At 40.4% G+C, this 23,378-nt stretch overlaps 1 protein-coding gene across 1 annotated transcript in view; it reads right to left on the minus strand.

Annotated features, from left to right (window-relative positions):
• LOC131105890 (receptor-type tyrosine-protein phosphatase gamma-like) overlaps positions 1-23,378 on the minus strand; it is a 200,090-nt gene that overhangs the window by 15,526 nt on the left and 161,186 nt on the right. Inside the window, exons 7-9 of the mRNA XM_058054370.2 lie at positions 18,266-18,423; positions 9,099-9,291; positions 7,277-7,461 (exon numbers count right to left, since the gene is read on the minus strand). Of these exons, the coding sequence (XP_057910353.2) occupies positions 7,277-7,461; positions 9,099-9,291; positions 18,266-18,423 (536 nt within the window). The remainder of the gene's footprint in view (positions 1-7,276; positions 7,462-9,098; positions 9,292-18,265; positions 18,424-23,378) is intronic.

Genomic DNA, 23,378 nt, shown 5'->3' on the forward strand with positions numbered 1-23,378 from the left:
GCATAATTGTGTAGGTAAATGGGTCAAGGGCAGTCAAGTGGGGTGTAGGGATGTTGGAGGCAGAAACTGAGGATGCAGAAAAAAAGGCCTAGAGAGCCTCTCTAACTCTGGATGTTCTCACTGCTACTATTCACCTCATGTTTCTTTCAATAAACGTGATATGGATGTTCTCCTAGTGGGACTAATTCAGACATTCATTCATTCATTCATTTTCTACCGCTTTTCCTCATGAGGGTCGCGGGGGGTGCTGGAGCCTATCCCAGCTGTCTTCAGGCGAGAGGCAGGGTACACCCTGGACTGGTGGCCAGCCAATCACAGGGCACATATAGACAAACAACCATTCACACTCACATTCATACCTATGGACAATTTGGAGTGGCCAATTAACCTAGCATGTTTTTGGAATGTGGGAGGAAACCGGAGTACCCGGAGAAAAACCCACGCATGCACGTTGAGAACATGCAAACTCCACACAGAGATGGCCGAGGGTGGAATTGAACCCTGGTCTCCTAGCTGTGAGGTCTGCGCGCTAACCACTCGACCAACGTTCCGCCCTAATTCAGACATGTCTTGTCTTATTTCTTTAAGTACAGTTAATGAAAGACGTATGTGGTTCAACATCATCTAGATTCTCATCTCTTCACGAATAATGACAATACAACACAAAAATAATCAAATACATTTGTCCTCTGCTTTTCTACGCCGCCCACACAAGGTTCAGTTTGCAGGCTAAACTAACAGTACATTCGATGAATATATATTCGCATATCCTTAGCACCATGACAGTCATCATAATAAACATTGTTTTCCCACACTTACTCATTTCCACCGTAGCTTTGGTTGAAAATGAACATTCCCATTAACACAGTTAACCCAAACACAAGTGTTTTCTATTCATTGAAAAAGTCTTACCTGTTTCAGCTCTTTGGTTTTGTTTTGTTCATTGCGGGTTTCCTCCATGACTACCGCCTCAAACTTCTTCTCACATCGGGAATGGTGATTGTAAAGCTTCTGCCGTCTCTGCATCTGTCACGCCATGCTTGTTACGATGAATTTGAGTGTACACGAAAAAACAAAACTGTACTTGCATTAAAAAATGTTGGTAAAATCATTGAGTAAAGAATTCACTTAAAAATCCTTTTTGTGTCAAACTAATCGTCGTGAGATTTTGATTTTTTGAATTTTGATGTCTAGTGGTTCCCCCTTTTTCAGAATATATTTTCAGGCAACTCTAGTAACGGTAGTGTTTCAACTACATTACTGACTTGTATGCAGGTGCTTCATTCAAGTAAGATAAGATAAGATATGCAAGTAAGTGTCCCTCCCTTCAGCCCCACCCCCACTTTACTTAGGGTTATTTATTGTTGACCAAGTTTATTACATGCTTTATACAAAATGTATACACCACAATAATATCTTAATATATTTTCAACATTATTATGACATGAATAGTAACGCATCCATACTCATATTTGGATGGTATTTAATAGATCATATTAATTGGATTTACTTTTACCTTTTTTATATTTTGTCATCTTCTCTCTTCCTGATAGGAAGTTCCATTGTTTTTTTTATGTTAGTATTATTTTACATTTTTTGGAAAAAAATTCCATGTCTCAAGAACCAGATTTGGTCGCCGAAGACCAGGTTGTGTAGTGCCGCTTCTCCTTCACATCGAGAGGAGTCAGTTGAGGTGGCTCGGGCATCTAGTCCGGATGCCTCCCGGACGCCTCCCTGGTGAGGTGTTCCGGGCATGCCCAGCCGGGAAAAGGCCCCGGGCCACATCTCGGACACGTTGGAGGGATGTCTCACAGCTGGCCTGGGAACGCCTTGGTGTCCTCCCTGTGTAGCTGTAGGAGGTGGCCGGGGACCGGGAAGTCTGGGCTTCCCTACTAAGACTGCTGCCCCCATGACCCGGACCCAGACCCGGATAAGCGGAGGAAAATGGATGGAAAAAAATTCAGCTGCCGAAAATATTTAGAATTGATTAATTGTCAGTATTCACTTCAACATCATTTCCTCATGAATGTGAAGCTGAAAGCTGTAACAGCCCAGGCCCTATGCCAACATTTAGAATATTCTGCCAATATAAAAAGTTCTGCCTCCTAGCATCTCATTCTTGATCATTACAGCTTAAGTAGGAATTATTCCACCCTTTACAGCTATAACAACTTCAAAGTTTAAAAGTGTATTTCCATTCAGGGCACGTATAATTCTTCTTATTGGCACTAAATCCACCTTATCTAAAGTAAACTTCTCCATTCAGATTGACAATGGACAGCACTCTTTCATTCAAAAATCCTATCAACAATATCACCCGTATAGCCTACTTCCACCTGTGCAATATCTCTCGTCTTCGTCCATCCCTTTCACCAAACAATACTGCAATTGTGGTCCATAGCCTGGTCACATCCCGCGTTGACTACTGCAACTCCCTGTTATTTGGTTTACCGGACAAATCCATTCATAAACTGCAACTGGTTCAAAACTCTGCTGCTCGTATCATCACCAGAACCCCCCCCCCCCCTCCATGAGTCATATAACACTTGTCCTGCAACAACTCCACTGGCTTCCTGTTAAATTCCGCATCACTTATAAAATTCTGCTCCTCACCTTCCAGGCCATAAACCACCTTGCCCCTCGGTACGTCATCAACCTCCTTCACCTAAACACTCCCACCCGCACTCTTAGGTTCTCTTCATTCATCTGACTCACTCTCCCATCTGCCCGCTTGACCACCATGGGGTCCAGAGCTTTCAGTCGCTCAGCCCCCTGCCTCTGCAATGCCCTCAGAGAACACATAAAAACTTGGTTGCCATCTTCAAATCCCAGCTTAAAACGTAGTTATTCAGATATGCTTACTCTATCCCGTAATTCCAATTCTTTTTTTTTGTACCTATGTGTTTTATATATGTAGTCGCGGTACCCCGCCCCCACTGTTGAATCACATCAAGAGCGCGTTTCCACAAGTAATAGAGTTAGCTTGCTTTTAACACTTTGCTAAGCCCATCACAATTCACTGGGTGATTGCAAGGCATAACAGTTTAAGTCCTGGTGTGACAACAAGAAAGCCCAAAAACATCACATACCAACGCAACAGACGAATAAAAGCACTCTCACTAGTTGAGCAGAACAAGAATGAACAACTATGCAACTTTAAATGCGTGTCGTGTTATGTGTGTGCGATCTCTCCGGTGCGTGTCACGCTGCGGCGGAGCAGTCATCACATCCATGCTAGATAAATTTTAACTACGACAGAAATGTTTTGCACAGGGTTGAATATTTATTCCTTTTAAAGTTGATAATGCCGTTAAAATGTGTGTTTTAAGAAAACTGAAACCTACTGTGTTCAGTGTTTACATTTCAATAAATATTTGTTTAAACATGAGACCTGGAATATTTGTTATCATTGTCATTTTTTATCGGCCACAAATATCGGCCCAAGCAAAATCGGCCATCAGCTGAGGGTGATGGAAAAAAAATCGGTATCGGCATCGGTCCCAAAAAAACCATATCGGTAGATCCCTAGTTAGGACACTGATAAAAACTGTTACTGCTGGCCCTTCTGACTCGTCCACACCACCAAGTAACGTTAGAAAGGCGTAGGGCTTCACCAAGTTTGTCGGCTAGTCTAGCTGCATAGTGGTCCATGTTCACTAATCATTCCAGTGTGAAATGCTGTTGACAGATTAAAATGCATTTCTTTAGCTGGTTGGGAATCAGGAACTTGCAAGCACTTGTGCCTGATGGTGGCGTCTTTAGGAATTGTAAACAAATGTGGCTTTCCCTTTCGAGGCATTTCTAGCATGTAAACAGCGAAGCAGCATTTGGGGGAGGGCGGGGAAGCAGAGCTTGGGGGAGGGCAGAGTGTGTATATCTAGAGTGTGTATCTACTATATATGCATAAGGAAATCCGCTCCTATGTGACGCCACAAAGGAACGGTTTTACCACGCCTTTTAAAGCAGAGCGTTTTTAGACATCCCAAACATCTTTTGGGGCTTACTTCCAAATGCGTAAACCTCATTATCTGAAACTTTGGCATCGTTTAACATGAGAATACAATATTCTAACTACATTTATACATCAGAAAAGTGGAAAAAGCATAATAGGTACCCTTTAACGTCAACATTCAAGCACACATCTCACATACGAAATATGCCTTTGAGTGTACTTTTTCACAGACAAAATAATACAATTAAACAATTATATATGATTGTCAACACCAGACGGGTCCCACACTTTTATCTGGTCTCACATGTACATGTGCCAACAGGGCCAACAGGCAATTCTGGTGCATATTTATCAAAATACAGCACAATGACAAAATTTTTATGATTTCTAAAAGGGTTTTCAAATGAATTGTGGTCAATATATGCGTACTCTAAATAATAAGCTATATATGTAACTACATAGCATACATCTTCATTCATATATTATGCAACACAGATTTTTAACGTGTTGTTTATTTTGTCGTGATGGTGCACCATGATGAATTACATGTAGCGGAAACCCTCAAGGGGGCTGTGTAGATTTCTGTGTCAGTCAGCGAGACCCCTTTGTGAGAAAGCAAGGCTTAAAAAAAAAAAGGACAAAGGAATCATACATGTTTCAGAGAGGGGGATCATCTTTTGAGGTGCTGATGGGGGATTAAAAACCCAACATGCCCATCCATCATAGATCATTCCTATTTTTGAAAGCTAGGGGGCAGTCTGATCCTTTTTTGCAGCCTTCCCGGTTTCCCTCAGAGCCACAGGCCCAAGGTCATGCTTTTTCCACAGAATGGCATACCTGCATTGCCTCCAGCTTAGTATTAGTATTCCTGTGAGATGACCAGCAGACCACAATGTTAGGGAATAAAGCATCCCGTCTACTCCTCCTTCTTATAGCTCTTTTTGTCTCTTGACGAGACCATTTATAGAACGCATGGAGGATGTTGTTAAAAATGAATGCAGATGCTTGACCTTATCATTGCGCCCGAAATGCCACAATTTTGACATGTGATAAAAACAAATAACAATAAATAGCTAAGTATCAACAAAAAAATAAAAAATGTATGCTCCATGGAAAATAAGTATTTGATTGTCTGCTGATTTTGTAAGCTTACCCTGAACAAAGTCTCCTACCATAACAAATTTGTGATGGTAGGTTTATTGTAAGTTAGAAATATGTAATGCAAAAAAACAACAACAACCAAACTGTACTAAATTCTGATGCACTACAAGAACATCAGCAAGAAGTCTGGTGGGAAAGAGACCACTGGCATAATAATTTGGAAATGGTAGGAATTCAAGATGCAGGTTTCACTATATGCGTTACATTAACGCCCAGTTTGGACTCTTAGGAAAAGCAATCAGACTGCACTTCCGGAATAACAAATAAAAAACAGACATATATTTATACTGTACATATATTTATACTGTTATTCTGTATATTTTGTATTTTTCATTCTTTTTCAATAGATGTGTCTGCACCTACTATACCAAAACAAATTCCTAGTATGTGTTTGATCATACCTGGCAATAAATCCTTTTCTGATTTCTCAGGAGTAAACTTGTATTGGTGTAGACTACTATAAAAAGGTAAGTGTCTGTAAACTGTTCTAAACTTGTATTGGAGAGAATGGCACACTTAATCTTGTTTCTGCATGTGGTTGTTTCTGTGTTATTTTCATTTAATGTTTTTTTGCCAACTGTGATACGACAAGCTAATCTCTCATTACAGTTCGCTATTGTTATGTGAAACAGCGACTCAAAGTTGCGAAATACACTTTCCACGTTTGTGTCTACTTCATATATTCGCAAATTATGACCTCGAGTTATGCTCAAGGTTTTTTTCTCCTCTACTTTTGCCAGACGTAGCCCATTTAAGCAGTGAGACACTCGACTACACCCTGCACGGTTCTGACCTGTTCAAAATGTTGGGAATGTAATTCACAGTGTTAGCCAAGTGCTACAGCATGGAGGGAATTACCGTGGCGAAACAAGGTTGAATTGGTTGCATCATGGGTGTCTCTGAGTTGGTGCTTAACCTGAAGTTGATAGCAAACGTGTTTGTCATTAACGGATATATACACTATATTACCAAAAGTATTTGCTCCCCCATCCAAATGATCAGAATCAGGTATCCTAATGACTTGGCCTGGCCACAGATGTATAAAATCAAGCACCTAGGTATGCAGACTATTTCTACAAACATTTGTGAAAGAATGGCCCGCTCTCAGGAGCTAATGCTGTTTTGTAGCAGCAGAAAGGACATGTACGAGCAAATACAAATAGAGGGTGTAGACATTGAAAGGGTGAAGGAAAATAAATTACTAGGGATCACAATAGATGAAAATATGAGCTAGCAACCTCATATTACAAATATACAACATAAGTGGGCCAGAAATATTTCAATATTGAACAAAGCTTATAAGATATGGCTTAACTGTACTGAAAAAAGGTCAGTAAGGATAATCCATAATGCCGCCTGTAGAGAACATACTAACTCCTTATTTCTAAAATCACAAATACTTAAACTGATTGCTGATGTAGTTAATCTTCAAACAGCTAAAATAATGCATAAGGCTAAAAATAACCAATTACTTAAAAATGTCATCGAATACTTCTCTACAAGAGAGGAGAAATATGATCTCAGAGAAGAACTACATTTGAAACACTTATATGCTAGGACTACGTTAACAAGCCATAGCATTTCAGTATGTGGAATCAAACAATGGAATGGATTGAGTAAGGAAATCAAACAATGCACAACGATGAGCCAATTCAAGAAACAATACAAGCAGTTGATGTTTTCTAAATACAAGGATGAAGAGTCTTGAACCAGTCATGATGTGCTATATATATCACTATATTGACACTTACTATGGTACCCATTATATCATTGGATGGTCATATCACCTCGTACTTTGGTATGTGACAAAAAAGAAAAGAAAAAACAAAATACAATGTAAAAGTACCAGATGGAGGGGTAGGATTTAATAAGCTTTGCTTCTTCCTACTCCTTTTGGACATGTGGAACTGTGAACTGATTATGTGATGCACTCAATTGTAACCTGATGCATGTTCAAATGAAATTAAACCATTACCATTACCATTACCATTACTATTACCATGCTGAGCCGCTTGAAACATGGCGCAACAAGTTTTATGCGCCAGAGCAGTCGTTTACTCATGAGAGTTGTAAAAACCATCTGACAAACTGAACCAAGTGTTCATCTTCCGTGTATTTACGACTGGAAGCTCAATGAAGCCCAGCCCTCAGACATAGACTCACCAGTTTATGTTTGGCATCAGTGAGGTGTGTCTCCTCATAGCTGTCATCATGTGTTGTCCAGCTGTAGGACACCAGGAAGTGGAGAATCGGTGGGTGGTAGATGACTTCCGGATGTGCCCAGCGAACCACGAGGGTGCTTCCATTCACATGTCGCACTTTCATGTTAAATGGAGCGCTGCTGCACACTGGAGACAGGTGGCAGAGGGACACCGTTGAGAATCAACATACAAATGAAATGTAATGAAGAACAGAAAAAAAGCTGATTTAAGGAAAAGCATTGGTAAAAGGGGAAAATAAAATGGGGTGAAGAAATATGTGTAATAATAGAAAATACATGAGTGTGAATACATCCAATTTAGGGAAGCAGTCGACAGTATGTGGTTTTTACGTAAGCATGAGTCTAATTTGTGATCTGTTCAATATTTTAGTACTCTTTGCTGTGTGACCATATTAGTCATCCAAACACATATACACATATACATACTAGAATGTCTCAGAATAGTTGACGATTTGATTCAAAAGACTCAAATCGTGCAGTGGAATTATATGAAAATGTCATGTGATCAAGATTGTAGCATTATGACAAAGTGGGTGTTCCCACAGCTGCTGTTGAGTATACATATCTACATAGATATTGTAAGTACGTACATGCAAGTAACATTTGGTGGTGGTTCCATCACGCTGGGGTGCTGAGTGTAAGTTTTTTGGTTAAAGATTATCTCATATCAATGGGAAACAAATGATGACTCCAACTTGCTGACTATATGAGACAATAATAATAATAATGCATAAGGCTAAAAATAACCAATTACCTAAAAATGTAATTCAATACTTCTCTACAAGAGAGGAGAAATATGATCTCAGGGAAGAACTAAATTTGAAACACTTACGTATATGCGAAAACAATGTTAAAAAGTCATAGTATTTCAGTATGTGGAATCAAACTACGGAACGGATTGAGTAAAAAACTAAAAAAATGCACATTATGAGTGAAGTGAAGAAACAATACAAACAGTTGCTGATTGCTAAATACAAGGAAGAAGAGTTTTGAAAGAGTCATGTTGTGTTTACTTGTTATTATATATCACCATTTTGATGGTGATATATATGATCACTACTGTTATGGTTGTAAAGATTTCGGTTGGAAAGATGTGGTTAAGTTCCCTTATACAGTACTTAAAAAAAATACCAGGAAGGCAGGAATGAACAAGTTACAGATTGTAAAAGTAACAGATGCGGCGGGGAGGAGGGGCCGGATTAAATAAAATTTGCTTCTTCCTACTCCTTTTGGACATATGGAACTGTGAATTGATTGTGATGTATTTCATTATAATCTGATGCATGTTCAAATTAATTTAAACCATTACCATTACCATTACCATTATAATGATTACTTATTACACAAGATCACAAGATCCAACAGTTTACATAATTTACCCCCCCCCCCCCACACCCCCCACGATCCTGTCCTTTGCTCCAAGAGATGGTGCAGACACTCTTTGATGTGCACCACCCACATTGTTTAGGTATAGGTTGCAGTGTAGGTTGCGGTGCATTTGCAGTGGATTCATGACTAATTCACAGAAATTATACCTGACACAAATTTTGAATAACTGGCATGCACAGTTTACACATACCTGACACCTCTTTACTGATTGGAAAATCATTGTCAACAAAATATGTGCAGGTGTAAACTTGGCTTTAGTTGACAACTTATATGTATTCACAATTTTACTTTTCGTTGATGTTGATTTGTTGGCTATGGTACTTTTTGTCACTTCAAGAAACATGTATACTTAAAATGAAAAGAAGCATCACTTGCCTCTGGAAGCCTCTGTCCCATCAGGCCCAACTGCGGTGTTCGACAGGTCAGGCTGCCAGGCGTCTTTAACTGCTGACTTGAACACATGGCGGTTGTCCAGCCGCTGAATGGGTCTGAAGTTGCTGCGCAGATATTCCACCGACTTAACATGATCCTGTTGCTCTGTGGTGAAGATAGAGTAGAAAGCCTCTAACTGTTAACAGATGCGACAGAATTGGAAAGAAGAAAAAAAGAGAGGACAAGTGTGATTTGCATTGGGGTACATTTTCAAAAAATAAGCTAATCCTTTCAGCAGTCCACAAATACAGTATAAAATATTAATGAAACATATGCACTTTTACAAAATACATTCAATGCACAACAGAGTGAAGTGAAAAATGCTTTTACTGATTTCCCTTTGTCTCATAAATGAACAGTGCACTTTAATGTAACTATTCAGCTTTTATAATCACAGTTTTAACAACTATTAATTACATAAGGATCCATACAGGAGAATCTCAAGGTAACTTCATCTACTTGTGGCTTTAAATTGGCTTTAAGTTCGTCAAAACATCATATGAAACGTGAATCAAGTACAACCACACAACCTTCACATAGGAAAAAAAACATTTTTTAAAAAAAAACAAGTTTTTTTATAAGTTAACCAATAGGTGCTTTATGCTAATGTGGCTAACATTTGGATGTCACAGTAATGAAATCACCAGGATAGATTGTCTGTACTAATACAGTAGGTGTTTCAGCTCCACGTCTGATCAAATTCTGAAACCCTGTGAGAATTTCCAGAACAAAATTTGATAATTATCTGACTCTTAAGTTATCTTACACTTGGAGACTTGGACGGGTCTGCCCATAGCACTTCAAGGCTGAGCACGAGAGGAAGAGACAAAGATGATCACGCTGCACTTGTCTTGTGTGTGCTTTAACAGCAGGCCGCAGATATTCGGCACATTTAAAGACACAGTACAAGATTAAAGTAGGGATGAAATGATCCTGCTTACAGTAAGTTCACTGACCCTTGGCCTACATACACAAGTGAAGCCAATCATGAGAAAGGTTAATTAAGGTGCCCAATTGTAGTAAGGTGCTGTGAACTGATGAAACTAAAATGGAGTTGGTTCGACATAACATGGTATGCATGGCGGATGAAGAACAGAACAAAGAAGACACACACTTGCTACCCACAGTAACATTTGGTGGTGGTTCCATCATGCTGGGGGGCTGTATGACCAGTGCAGGTACTGGAAATCTTCAAGTTGAAGGTGGCATGGATTCCAGTCAGTATTAGCAGATTCTTGCCAACAATGCTCAACAATTAGTGACAAAGTTGAAGTTGTACCGGGGCTGGATACTTCCAACAAGACAATAACCCTAAACACTGCTTAAATTCTACTAAGGCATTCATGCAGAGGAACAAGTACAACATTCTGGAATGGCCATCTCAGTCCCCAGACCTAAATATTATTGAAAATCCGTGGTGTGATTTAAAACATGCTGTCCATGCATGGAAACCATCAAACCTGACTCAACTGGAGATGTTTATGAAAGAAGAATGGTAAAAAAAATACTTTCAACCAGAATCCAGACCCTCATTGGAAGCTATAGGTTTATTTCTGCAAAAGGAGGATCTACTAAATAATGATGTCATTTTTCTGTTGGGGTGGCCAAATTTATGCAACTGGCTACTTTTGTTTAAATAATTATTACACACTTTCTTTAAATCCTATAAACTTCATTTCACTTCTCATCTATCACTGTGTTTGTGTGCTATATGATATCTAACTGAAATTGCTGATCCCAATAACCAATGATTTATAAAGGAAAATCTATCAGGGATAGGGATGCCCAAACTTTTTCATACCACTATAGGTTTGTGATATTTGATCCTTCAAATGATCAAATATGATTGAACAATTCAAATGATCTCACAATAAGATAATAGGTACTCTTTGAAAATCATGTCAATGTGGCGCAAATAAAATCACTTTTGGAATTAATACGTTTATGGAGACAAATCTTAAAAATCTTAAAATATTTTTAAATAAATAAAATAATTTTTCAGCTGAAGTTTGAGACAAACACGGATGCAATCATCAAAAGAAGTCAATAGAGAATCCGTTTCATGAGAAAACTCATGAACTTCATTTAATAGTCGCAGCACCATCCTGTGCATTTTTTTTTATCATTCTTTTATTGAAAGTCTTTTAACTTTTTCTTTTATTACCTGGTCCAATGGGCTGAGTGTGAAGAAAAAAAAGGTGTAAAGAGCATTGTCAGGGTTTGCTCTAAGATTATTGGAGTTCAGCAGAAGGACTTGAGTATAATTTGAAGAGAGCGGGTAACAGATAAGGCCAAGAGGATTATGAGCCAACCAGAGCACATATTGGTCAGAGAATTCTGTCTTATGCCTTCAGGGAGGCGCTATACCGTCCCACGAACAAAAACTAATCATTACTCAATGTCTTTCATCCCTTCTGCTATTAAGCTGCTAAACTCAAACGTAACTCATTTAAAATAATATTTGTGGCAAATATTTGTATGTGTTTTAAATTATTTAACAACAATTGCTGACATTCCTGACTTGTCTTATTATTGCTCTATTGTTGTTGTTGTTGTAAATCTGTTGGATGTACGGTTGGTGAGCTACAAATGAATTTCCTACTTTGGGGATAAATCAAGTTTTCTGAATCACCTCAAAAATTCATTAGGGCATGCTTGATGCAAGTGTTTCTCGGAGGCTATTGGGAACATTGCTCCAAGTGGTGAAGATCGCTTCACAAAGGGAATCAACTGTCTGGAACTGATGGCCATTTTTATAAACTTCCCTTGCCATCCATCCCTAAATGTCCCTCCCCTATCTTGAGGTCCTGATAAACTTGATGTAGACTATATAAGTGTTCACATGGTGTGATACAAGTTATACATTCTTGATATATTATGCATTATATACATATTATACATTCTTCAGTGGAGTTTGTATTAACAATGGCTCGTTGTGTGACAAAACTGCGGTCCGTCTGGTGATTCTAGTGACACCAAACACCTCTAAGTCACGGCAAGATCTAGTGAATGTGCAAAGGGCAGACACTATTTTGTCTGTGTTGTTTTAAAAAGTTACTGATGAGGGCAGAGTTAAATCCATGTCTACTAGTTATTTTTTGAATGATGATATTCTTATGCGTAATTGGATTCCAAAGCATGTCTCTGTTGCTGACGAGTGGTGTAGTGTGGTCCAAATTGTAGTTCCAGTGCCATACAGGAAGCAGATTTTGTTATTGGCACATTTTCCCATTTTCTGGTCAAGGAAAACTTGAAAACCTCAAAAGACCGTATTTTGAGACTTTTTTTGGCCTTTTTGGCCTGACATATGTTTAACATTTAATATCACGTGTGTCAAATAATAATAATTCTTATTAACATGTGTACATCCACTTGGTTTCCTGAAGTATTCCCACTTAGCTCCATCACTACACCACCTATTGTTAAAGCTTTGTCAAACTTTTTTTCATTATTTGGAATGCCTAAAATTATTCATACAAACCAGGGCAGCAATTTTATGTCCCGTGGCTTTGCTCAAGTGTTAAAACAGTTATGCATCAAATCTTGCTGTTCAAGTGCATATCATCTTGAAAGACAAAGGCTTTTGAACGTTTCTAACAGACTTTTAAAAGCTACGCTATGTACTTACTTACTGCCAAGAGTTTCCTCAGGATTGGGATGGTGTGCGCATGTTAATGTTTGTGAATAGGGAAGTGGTTCAGGAGTTGTTATGGTTTAGCCCATATGACTTGGTTTTTGCACACACTGTACGTGGACCTTTGAAACATCTTAAAGACCAGTGGCTTAATTATTTAATAGCCACTACAGAGCATCGCTGTAGCACTTGTCTTTGACACGTGAATATGTTGAAACCATATTTGATCGGAGTGACTCACTCATATTGGTAGCAACGGTGAGCAATCTAGCGTTGTAACTGTTCCAACCTATGGTGCTGAAGGTGCCCAACCAGGGTCCAGTTCAACACCACAGGACAGTGACAGTATGTCTTTGGCATTAACTCGGGATAAGACTTTGACTTTGCAGAATATACCTCTCTTTCTGTCTCACCTTGATGATTCCCAGAAGAATGACATTGGGAATTAGTTTAATTCTTACAGGTCACTGTTTGCTGATGTACCCTCTCAGACGCATGTTCTCAGCCATGACATTGATGTGGGTGATCAAAGCCAGTAAAACAGCATCCTTACAAAGTGAATCTAGACAAGGTATGCCTAGGGTGACTGCTATCCACTGCTTCGTATGGAGGAAACTGCTTAAGGGATACTGGCAGATCCCACTGACTGAGCATGCAAAGGATAGTTCTGCTTTTGTCACGCCCGACGACTTCCTGGACTACACGGTCATAAAATTCGGCATGTACAATGCACCGGCAACGTTTCAGCGGTTGATGAATTCTGTTTTGTTTGGTTTATCTTTTGTGAGGCTTAACTTGATGATTTGGTAATTTGTTCCTCTAACTGGGCTGAACACTTTTAAAAGCCGTTTTTACACCGACCACAAGCCAGTGGTTTTCATTGCCCGATGAATTGGTCATTGAGATTACAAGAATTCAATCTGGAGATCAAACACATTCGTGGCAGATGTTGTTGGCAATGTTATTGCGGACCCTCTTTCAGCCTGTCGGCGGTTCACTCAAGAAAGAAAAAGAAATTGTTACAGAAACAACATAAAAATATGATACCTCAGAAGAAAATAAATACAGGAATGTAGAAGAAAATAACTCAAAAATACAGGCCTGCGTTACAAACAATGTAACGTTGTACCACATCTACTTTCACCAACTCTCAGCAACAACTCTAACACAACGGTTTCTCCATCTACTCTCTTCCTCGTTTGGAGTGAGACCTTCCCTTTAAATACTCTAACCCCTCCCTTGGGCACACCCACTCAAAAATAGGGTTGCAGCACGCTGTTTGCAACTTGGTTCAGTCCAACATCACCTGACCACCACGTGTGCACCAATTTCGCTCCTTAGAGGGCATCTGTGATGTGGATTATAAGTGCCATGTGGACATCGAGTGTGCACCCACGAATGTCCACACATGGACAATACAGTGTCTGGACACGGGGAGAAGTTTGTGTTTGTTACGTGCCAGCCTATGCGCTTGCTGCGCGTGCACGTTCATTGCCCATTGCCCACCTTCATTGGCGTCTTAATGAAACGGAGGGGTTCTCTTCTCCGTCACATTATCCTCTCCCTCCCCAAGGTTGGCAACCTTGAGAGGTAATCTGCCACAATGTTTCTTTTGCCTGCTCTGTGATGAATTTGAAACTGGTAGGGCTGGTGAGAAAGGTACAACTAAGTGAGGGGCCGTTATGGTCCTTCATGGTTTTAATCCAAGTTTGAGCACAGCGGTCAGTCTCCAGGTCAAACTCCCCATCAAGTAATAGTGTAGACTCTCGAGGGCTCACTTCATGGCAAGGCCCTCCTTCTCCACTGTCGAGTACCGCGTTTCACGGGGAAGCAGCTTGCGGCTCAGTCCGACAGGTACAGGCGTTTCTGTACCAGAAACCTGCGACTGAAGTCTGGCGTTCTCAACACGGGAACACAGAGTCCAGATCACTGGGTTCCTCTGGTCCTTGACAGTTTGTGCCGTGACAGGTGTAGCAATGGGGGCAAACTGTGGCACAAATCTCCGATACCAAACCTTATTCATCTGTGGCTGCAGGCAGGCTTGGATGGCCTCCACTTTGTCCTGGTCGGACCTCACCACGTGCAGGACCCGGCCTAGATGTTTCAGGTGCTCCTCCCAGGTGTTACTGTAGATGCCTACATCATCCAGGTAAGCAGCTCTGCAGTCCTCACACCCCTGCAGCACGCAGTCCATCAGTCTGGACTGGAAAATGGCCAGCGCTCCATGAACCCCAAAGGGCATGACCGTAAATTGAAAGAGGCCTGCAGGCATCTGGAAGGCGATGTCGGGACGGCTGGACTCTTCCAATGGCACCTCCCAGTAGCCTTTACAGATGTCAAGGGTGGTGATATATTTAGCTTGACCAATCCTCTCCAACAGGTCATCAATCCGGGGCACCGGGTAGGCATCAAAGAGAGATGGCATTGAGCTTGCGGAAGTCGATGCATATGCGTAGAGAGCCATCTTTCTTGACCACTATGACAACCAAGCTACACCACTCATATTATGATTGCTCGATAACTCCCAAACACTGCATCTCCTCCATCTCTCTCACGAATGGTGATACCAGATGTTGGGGCACCCAATAAGACCTCTGGCGGTTGGGCTGTCTGTCTTTGATGGCATGATTGACCAGTGGCGTCTTCCCTGGATTCACCGCTTTTGTGAACTGACCCATGGGACTGCGCTAATCTTGAGTCGAGTCGCATTGATATTAAACAGTGGACTTCCTGTAACTTTTTACTCATAAACCCTGACAAAACTGAGATGTTGATTATTGGCCCTAGCTAAACAGAGTCACCGGTTAATGGACACCACTCTTGATAAAAGCATCATGACACAAAGTGACTCAGTTTAAAATCTCAGTGTGATAATCGATTTGACTATGTTTTCAAAATCACATGAAGAATGTTACCAAAACTGATTTTTTCATCTTCGCAACATCGCTAAGATGTCTATTCCGCCTATTTGCTGGCCTTTTGACAATCCCAAGAGCCAGAAAGAAGTATGCGGGCTCTAGAGCCTTTTCTATTCGTGCTCCGACACTGTGGAATGCCGTACCTCAGTAGACGAGGTTTACATCGACCAAGGTACCTTTTGCCAGGACCCCGGAGGCCGAGACAGGTTTTGTAAACTTAAGACTCTGTTTTCCAGTGCACCTGTTCTCACTCATCCTGATCTTGTCCCAGAGTTCCCCACCTATGTGCATTCTTCTTGCCGCGTAGGAAATAGAGAGATGCTGGCTAGTGCGGGAGTGGAGCTATTGGCTGGAGGGTGCTCCTTTGCCATTTGCAGTGGACTGATCATAATTATTTGGCCTACATCCACAAAGCCCAAAGAATGAAGAAAGTGTCAACTTCTCAATAACCTACAGACCTGGCTCACGGAATATCAAACCGGACGCCCAGAGTTTTGGCCTGGCTGAAGTAGAGGGGCCACATACCGGTAGCCAAGTTTCTTGGAGCTCTCCAGTGGGAAGCGGCAAGGAAAGTCACCATAGCGGCGGCACGGACAAAACCCCCTGAGGGGTGTCTGGTGGACAAGTCTTCATGCCACCGGAATTGAGATCCAAGGTTCTTCAGTGGGGTCATGATTTGAAGGTGGCCTGTCACCTGGGAATGCAACGCGCACATTTTGTTGTGTCTCTGGGATTCTGGTGGCCTTTGCTACCCGACATCAAGGAGTTTGTAGCGGTGTGCTCTGTCTGCGGCAGAATCAAGTTGTCTCATCATCCACCTGCTGGCCTGCTTCAGCTGTTACATGTTCCTGCTCGGCCATGGTCTCACGTTGCTTTGGATTTTGTCACTTGTTTGCCTCCGTCTCGAGATCATACGGTCATCCTCAATGTGGTGGACAGACTCTCTAAAATGACACATTTTATTAGAGACATCATTAGACTGCTCAACTCCTTGTCAGACATGTGTTCTGCCTTCATGGCATCCCAGTGGGCTTGGTTTCAGACAGGGGACAAGGCATTTTGCAAGTCGTTCAGGGCATCTGTGAGCCCCTCCTCAGGATACCATCCGTAGTCCAGAGTGGACAAACCAAGATTTGGACCACTCCTTGTGGTCCCCCTGCCTCTCCTGGGTGGAGTATGCCCAACTTGTGTTCCGCCTTCATGGCATCCCAGTGGACTTGGTTCCAGACTGGGGACAAGGCATTTTGCAAGTCATTCAGGGCATCTGTGAGCCCCTCCTCAGGATACCATCCGTAGTCCAGAGTGGGCAAACCAAGACTTGGACCACTCCTTGTGGTCCCCTTGCCTCTCCTGAGTAGAGTATGCCCAACTTGCTTATCTGTTTGGCAACAGGTATGTCCCCTCTGCTCTTCCCTTCTCAGGAGACCGAAGTGGCTGTGGCTTTGGTCCAGTCGTACCTATGGAGGGCTAATCGGGTATGGAGAGAGACTAGAGTGACACTCGCGAAGACAGCTGAGCGCAACCGTCGCCTGGCGGACTGTCACATATTCCGGCACCCACTAATCAGCCAGGACCGGAGGTATGGCTATCTTCCGGAGACTTACCATTGGCAGGCAACTCCAAGAAGCTGGAGCCGAGGTTCATAGGATTTTACACCATCAACTCTGTCATCAATGTACCTCTTCAGTCAAGCTCAAGTTGCTACTATCGCTCAAGCTCTGAAGCCTGTGTCTACGAGTCTGATGTGCCTTCCGGTTGAGGCCCGATCGCCGACCTTTGTCTGCCCTGCTTTTTGTTATTCTTTAGTTTATTCCTGCTCAATGTAGTGCACTGATTTTCAGTTATATTTTCTTACTCTGTTATTTCAGTGAATAGCAGCTCCTTTTGTGCTTTTTTCCTGTGGCTTGTCTCGGGTTATTTCGGTCTTACTTTCTTTTTGCCCTTTTGTGTATTTGTGTATGTGTAGTATTTTTATCTTTCACCGACTCTTTGTAATAAAGTTTTACATGTAAACTCTTCTCTCTGCATCTGGGAATCCAGTTATTGGCTTTGGCCACCCGTGACATGACAATGTTATTGCATCTACTACTCTTTTCTTCAGCATTGACCTTGCTTCTTCTTTCTTCAACGAGATGCACTTTTCACAAACAGCCAGCTCGGGTAACCACAGGTTTAAGGGCATCCCTCAGGCACTTATCAACCCTGTGTTGTAGGGTTCTGGTAAGAAAGTTCTGAAGACAGTTTGTGTTCCAATGGGTGATATGATATCAAAAAGTAGATATGTCGGTATTGGACAGTGTGTGTGGGTTTCCTGGCGTTGTGCAACTGTGCTATTTTAATGGTAGTGGTCTTCTTTTATTTTGAAAGCTTAAATTTATGGTTAGCATTGTCGAGTGGACCGGAAGCTATGATGCTCTGGCAAAAGAAAGTTAGAGTCAGCTGAAAGTATGGCGTACTTTAAAATAGGAGAGCTCCGGCAAAGAAGGGGGAATGTGTTAGTTTCTCTGTGAAAATGTGAGGTTTGAGAGATATGAGTTGCGTTGTCTCGTGTTTCTCACCTGTTTGTAGGAGACATAAATTGGCCTGCTGAAGATGAGCCATTCCACTATTTTACTGCATGGAGGTGTGGTCAGGGACCCTGTGTAGCGATAGTAGCTTCCCAATGAGGATGGCAGCAGGTTCCTTAGGACAAAGGGCTCCAAAAAAGTCTCTTTTTCTATGAAAAACATTAGGGGAGGACATGTTTCAATGAATACAACGCCTTTATGTTATGGGCAGCTATCATGACCATACTTTGCAAAGAAGGTCCAAACAACAAGAACCCAAAGGAAGCTATTATGTTTAGCATATCCTGCATGTCTGTCATATCTACAGGCATAACGACATTGAATGAATGCATTGGTTTTAATATTTGAATTTCTTGAAGGACATAAAATAACAGTCAGTTCAGTGTTAACTTTCCAAATATAACTTTCCAATATGACTGTCAATATACGTATGTAGAATGAAAGAATGTGAGCCTCATGTGGAGATGAGCTGCTTTCTATTGGAGCAGCCAGAAGCCAATCAGACTGATATATGGCATCTCTACTGTGCATTTTTTTTCTTTCTTTCTTTAATTATTTAGTCGGGACAGTGCAGATTAATAAACAGTCTATACTGGCTGTAAATAGCATGGTTGCGAATTTTCATCGGTAGTCAGAAGGTAGGAAAAAAGCAAAAACAAAAGGACAATATAAAAATATTCAATATCAAGTAAAAACAGGCACGCATTAAAGAAATTACATTTCATAGTAAAATCAATCAACTGAGGGTGCTTTTAAAAAGTGCAATAAGTGTGACATTAACGCCCAGTTTGGACTTTTAGGAAAAACAATCAGACTGCACTTCCGGAATAACAAACAAAAAACAGACTGTGTACATATATTTATACTGTTATTCTGTATATTTTGTATTTTTCATTCTTTTTTAATAGATGTGTCTGCACCTACTATACCAAAACAAATTCCTAGTATGTGTTTGATCATACCTGGCAATAAACCCTTTTCTGATTCTGATTCTCTGTTGGTGGGCTGTGACATTTTCTCAAACTGACAGAACTATTTGTTCAAAGGCTATAAAGCAAACACTTTAACACAAGGTATAATTACTTGGGACCAGCTAAATACTAGTTCTAAACGAGTGTCTAATGCCTTTTTGTACGAGCGTGAAAAGAGTAAGTTTGTGGGAAGGGAAATCCTCATTGGGTTTGTATAATGTTTTGTAGTTGTGATGAATAAAGTTTATTCTTAAAAACATCCTCATGTGTAATATGTTCAATCTCCACACTCTATGATTGGCCAGCCCCACACAGCGACTGCCCCTCCTTAGACAGACTGCAGTCACAGCCGGCGAGACTCTATGTGAGTAACAGTCCCAACCCGCAAGTGAATGCTGTCTTCCAAAAAAATTGAACAAAATATGGGCATCTGTACTTGGTGAGTACAGAATCAGTGTGGATTTGGGATTAGCACTTTTAGCTAAGTAGGAACTTTCGCTGCATGTGGGCCGCGTCAAGGCTATAGCAGTCTTAATTAGGTATATTGGATGGATACTGGAGCACTGCAGGAACGATGACTGCTCTCTGCTGTCCCACTCATGCACTTACTTTTTTTTGTTATTTAATGAATTATGTTACATTTTTTGGTGTAATTACCGCTTACACTTCATGGCAACCCACGGCTCTCTGTTATGATGACAGACGCTGTTGCTCCTTTCTAACTTTATTCTGATCTGAACACATGAACAGCAGTTCAAACACACTGATTTCGAGAAAATCAATGATTTTTAACTACGCACATATCAATCTATTTGGTCATTAAGTCTATATTGCAAATGAAAGAGCTATCAATATAGGTCATAAAAATGCATGTTATAAAAATCCTGCACACACCATGTATTGTATATATTTTTTTTAATTAATTTTTTATTTTTGGATTTAGCGCCTTTTGGCTGAAATGATGGATTTAGCGCCTTTTGGCTGAAATAAATTTGAAGTCACCTTTAACTTCTTCAATGGCGTTGTTGTAAAAGAATGTAAGGTGCTTTAATGTGCTATGCTAATACAATAATTACAACACAGAAGCCATTCTCAACATACAATACAAAATAATAATTATTAATTAAATTAATAAAAATTTTATTAAAAGCAGTGCTCATATTTGACTGCACCATGAAGGTGACAGTGACAAAAATCCTCTCATTACAAACTCTTTACATTGTATGTTTTTTAGTACAAGTAAAATAATGTTTCTCATGAAAGTTGGAGGTGTCAAGGTAGAGACATGCCTTTTATGGCGTAAAAAAAACTTCCATCTTACAGAATACTGTAAAAACACAATTTGTGTTCTCCTGAATTGCATAACATACTGTAACTATCATAAGTGTACTTAATGTACACAAACAAAACAGGATGCGCACTGATACTGGCTTTCTGTATGTGCAGTGCCAATTGTATTCTTCTCTCTGATTGGTCAGATTATCAATAGATGGGAAACTTGGGCCAATCAGAATAAAGAATAAAGAAAGGGATTTAGCTCCTTTTGGTTGAAATCTGAAATTTCATATCACTTTTTTTCATACTTTTAAAATGATTTCAAGACCAAAATATGTGATTTGGATACACATGACAGAGGTCTATTAAACTCACGAAAAACATGCAACTGAGTGAAAATTGGATTTAGCGCCTTTTGGTTGCAAGCTCTTCATATGTATTTCCAACTCTAAACAAATTAAATAAACGTACCATATATATGTATTTTAAGCTCAAAACAAACAAAATAAACGTCTCTAGTCCATTCGTCATTGCAACAGCACTTCCTCGTTGTCACTGGACAGACCGTGGTATGCATTCATGGACACTCCCTGTGAGATGCATTCACAAACACTCTAAACATCACATTTCAACACTTACACTCAGGCCAGGCGGCCCCTAAGTACCACAAGTCGCCCGCCAGCCTGTTCTAAAGATAGCTCAACTAGTGCCACCAGCAACCCTTTTGACCTCTGACCTGAGTTGCCTTCTAAGTTTTGTGTTCAATAAACCCACTCAAGAAAGAAACCTCGTCCTTCTCTCTGCAACTGGGTCCAACCCGCAGACACCACCTGACATACCCTCCAGTACAGGGGACAGCTGGGTTGCATCTGTGTTGCTACTGTAACTGATTGAATGCTTGGATCAATATGGACATGATTGACAAGTGTGCTCACACTTTTTCAACCTGCCAGCTATTTTTAAAATGACAGTCCAAATGATCAACCTCCTACTATAAACATAGGAGATGTGTATATATACACAATATTTAGTGTATTTAACAAATATTATTATTTATGTGCAATGTAGAGCCCGACCGATTTATTAGCAGACCGATTATCACCCATTAATCAATACTAGTGACTATGTAACCAATATATGAGCTTTAAATTCACATTATCTTAGACTATTATACAAAATTTTAAAGTGAAATAAAGATATATACGTAGATATACACAGCATCCAACTTCACTTAATACTTCATTGATGTCTATATTAAAAATATTTTTTAAATGTTCCTTGCAAATTTATACAGTAGATTGCATGCTTTGAAAGCAGTTGCATTGTTACATAAAATGTAGTTTAGTACCTTGTATTAAGTCTTGTTGTCATGATCGGGCTTGTCTGCGTTGCGTTGCAACCCACGGATGCAGAGAGCAGGACCCAAATGCAGGTAAAAACTATTTTTTTAATAATAATTGCAGATAAGCAGAAGGAAAATGGCAACTGGCTAAAACAAACAAATGATAATAAACAACGACGACAGAAGCCGCACTTCAGTTTAATCGGGAACAAGTAAAGGTGGGAACAAACAGAAAGGACAACAAAGGAAGTGGCTAAAAAATAAGGTCTGGTAAACAGGAACTAAGGCATAGAAAGGAAACCATCCCAAATAAACGGCCACATTGTGACACTCGTAACATAAATCATGTTTTCATTATTTCTTATTTAAGTTGTCGCCAACTTATTTTTCACTTTTTAATGTTTGCTTCAGCAATTGTCTGAGACGTTAGTTCCTTTTCAATAGGTAGTAAATACAACATATTGGTAAGATGTTTTTGTGAATGAGCCTCATATAAACACATAACATAGTTTAAAAACGCTCTACATTGGCCTATGTATTATCACTTTGGGACGAATACAGCCACTTGTTTTTACTTCAAAATGCTTCAAAAAAGTATAGTATCAAATTGTATGCTAATTTCCAAAATGCACTCCATGTATAATATATAGAATAGGCAGAGGACAAGAGTACGGCGTGGAGATGTTACGTTGGATGCAACATCTGCAGTGTGCGAGTTAGCCAGGGCTCCAGCACCAGGAAAGCAAAGAACACCATAAGAACACTGCTTCCTGTCTTTGTTCGGCCTGCTTTCTTCTGTTGCTTATTGCTTTTTTCCCCCCAATTTTAAGTCATTCAACTTTGTTTCTAAGTCTTGGAGATGATTTAATTCATTTTCTATTAAGTGAACAAATTCTTTTTGAATCTTTTTTTTTCTCAAAAATTTTCCAACACATCTGATGAGCCATCTACTACAATTCTCTCAACATGCCAAGAGGAGCAATCCAAACAAAGTCGCCATATATAACATAAACATGAACAGAATAGCTTCTTGCAGTTATCCGAGTAGCATTATCTCTGACATCACACAATTGATACCCGAGGAACAGGCAAAACACCAAGGGGTGAAACATTAGTGGATGTCAGAAAGCAACAGTCTTAAACCTTAAAAAAAAAGACTTTAACTGTCTACTTGAGAAACTTTCATCTGCGGACTTCTCCCAAATATAGACAGGAGGATGAACAAATTCAACCGGGTGCTTCAGCTGAGCACATAACTGTCCAAAGCCTGTGAGAGCAGAGGACTGCACTTCATTGAGAATTTCAATCTCTTTTGTCAACAAGGAGAAAGGAAAGGAAAGGAAAAAACCCACACTTGAACAGAGGTGGAGTGAGACGACTGACTGACTGAGGCATTACAAGGGGCCTGGACCAGATCCTGTGCTGCCACAGAGAGAAGAGAAGATGAGTGAGAGAAGAACTCCTGCCTGGCCACCAAAGGACCCAAAAAAGGATTCATTCACGGCCACCACAGCCT

Source organism: Doryrhamphus excisus, linkage group LG18, assembly GCF_037039965.1.
Source record: "Doryrhamphus excisus strain RoL-2023G ecotype Guam linkage group LG18, RoL_Dexc_Guam_v1.1, whole genome shotgun sequence".
Lineage (NCBI taxonomy): Eukaryota > Metazoa > Chordata > Actinopteri > Syngnathiformes > Syngnathidae > Doryrhamphus > Doryrhamphus excisus.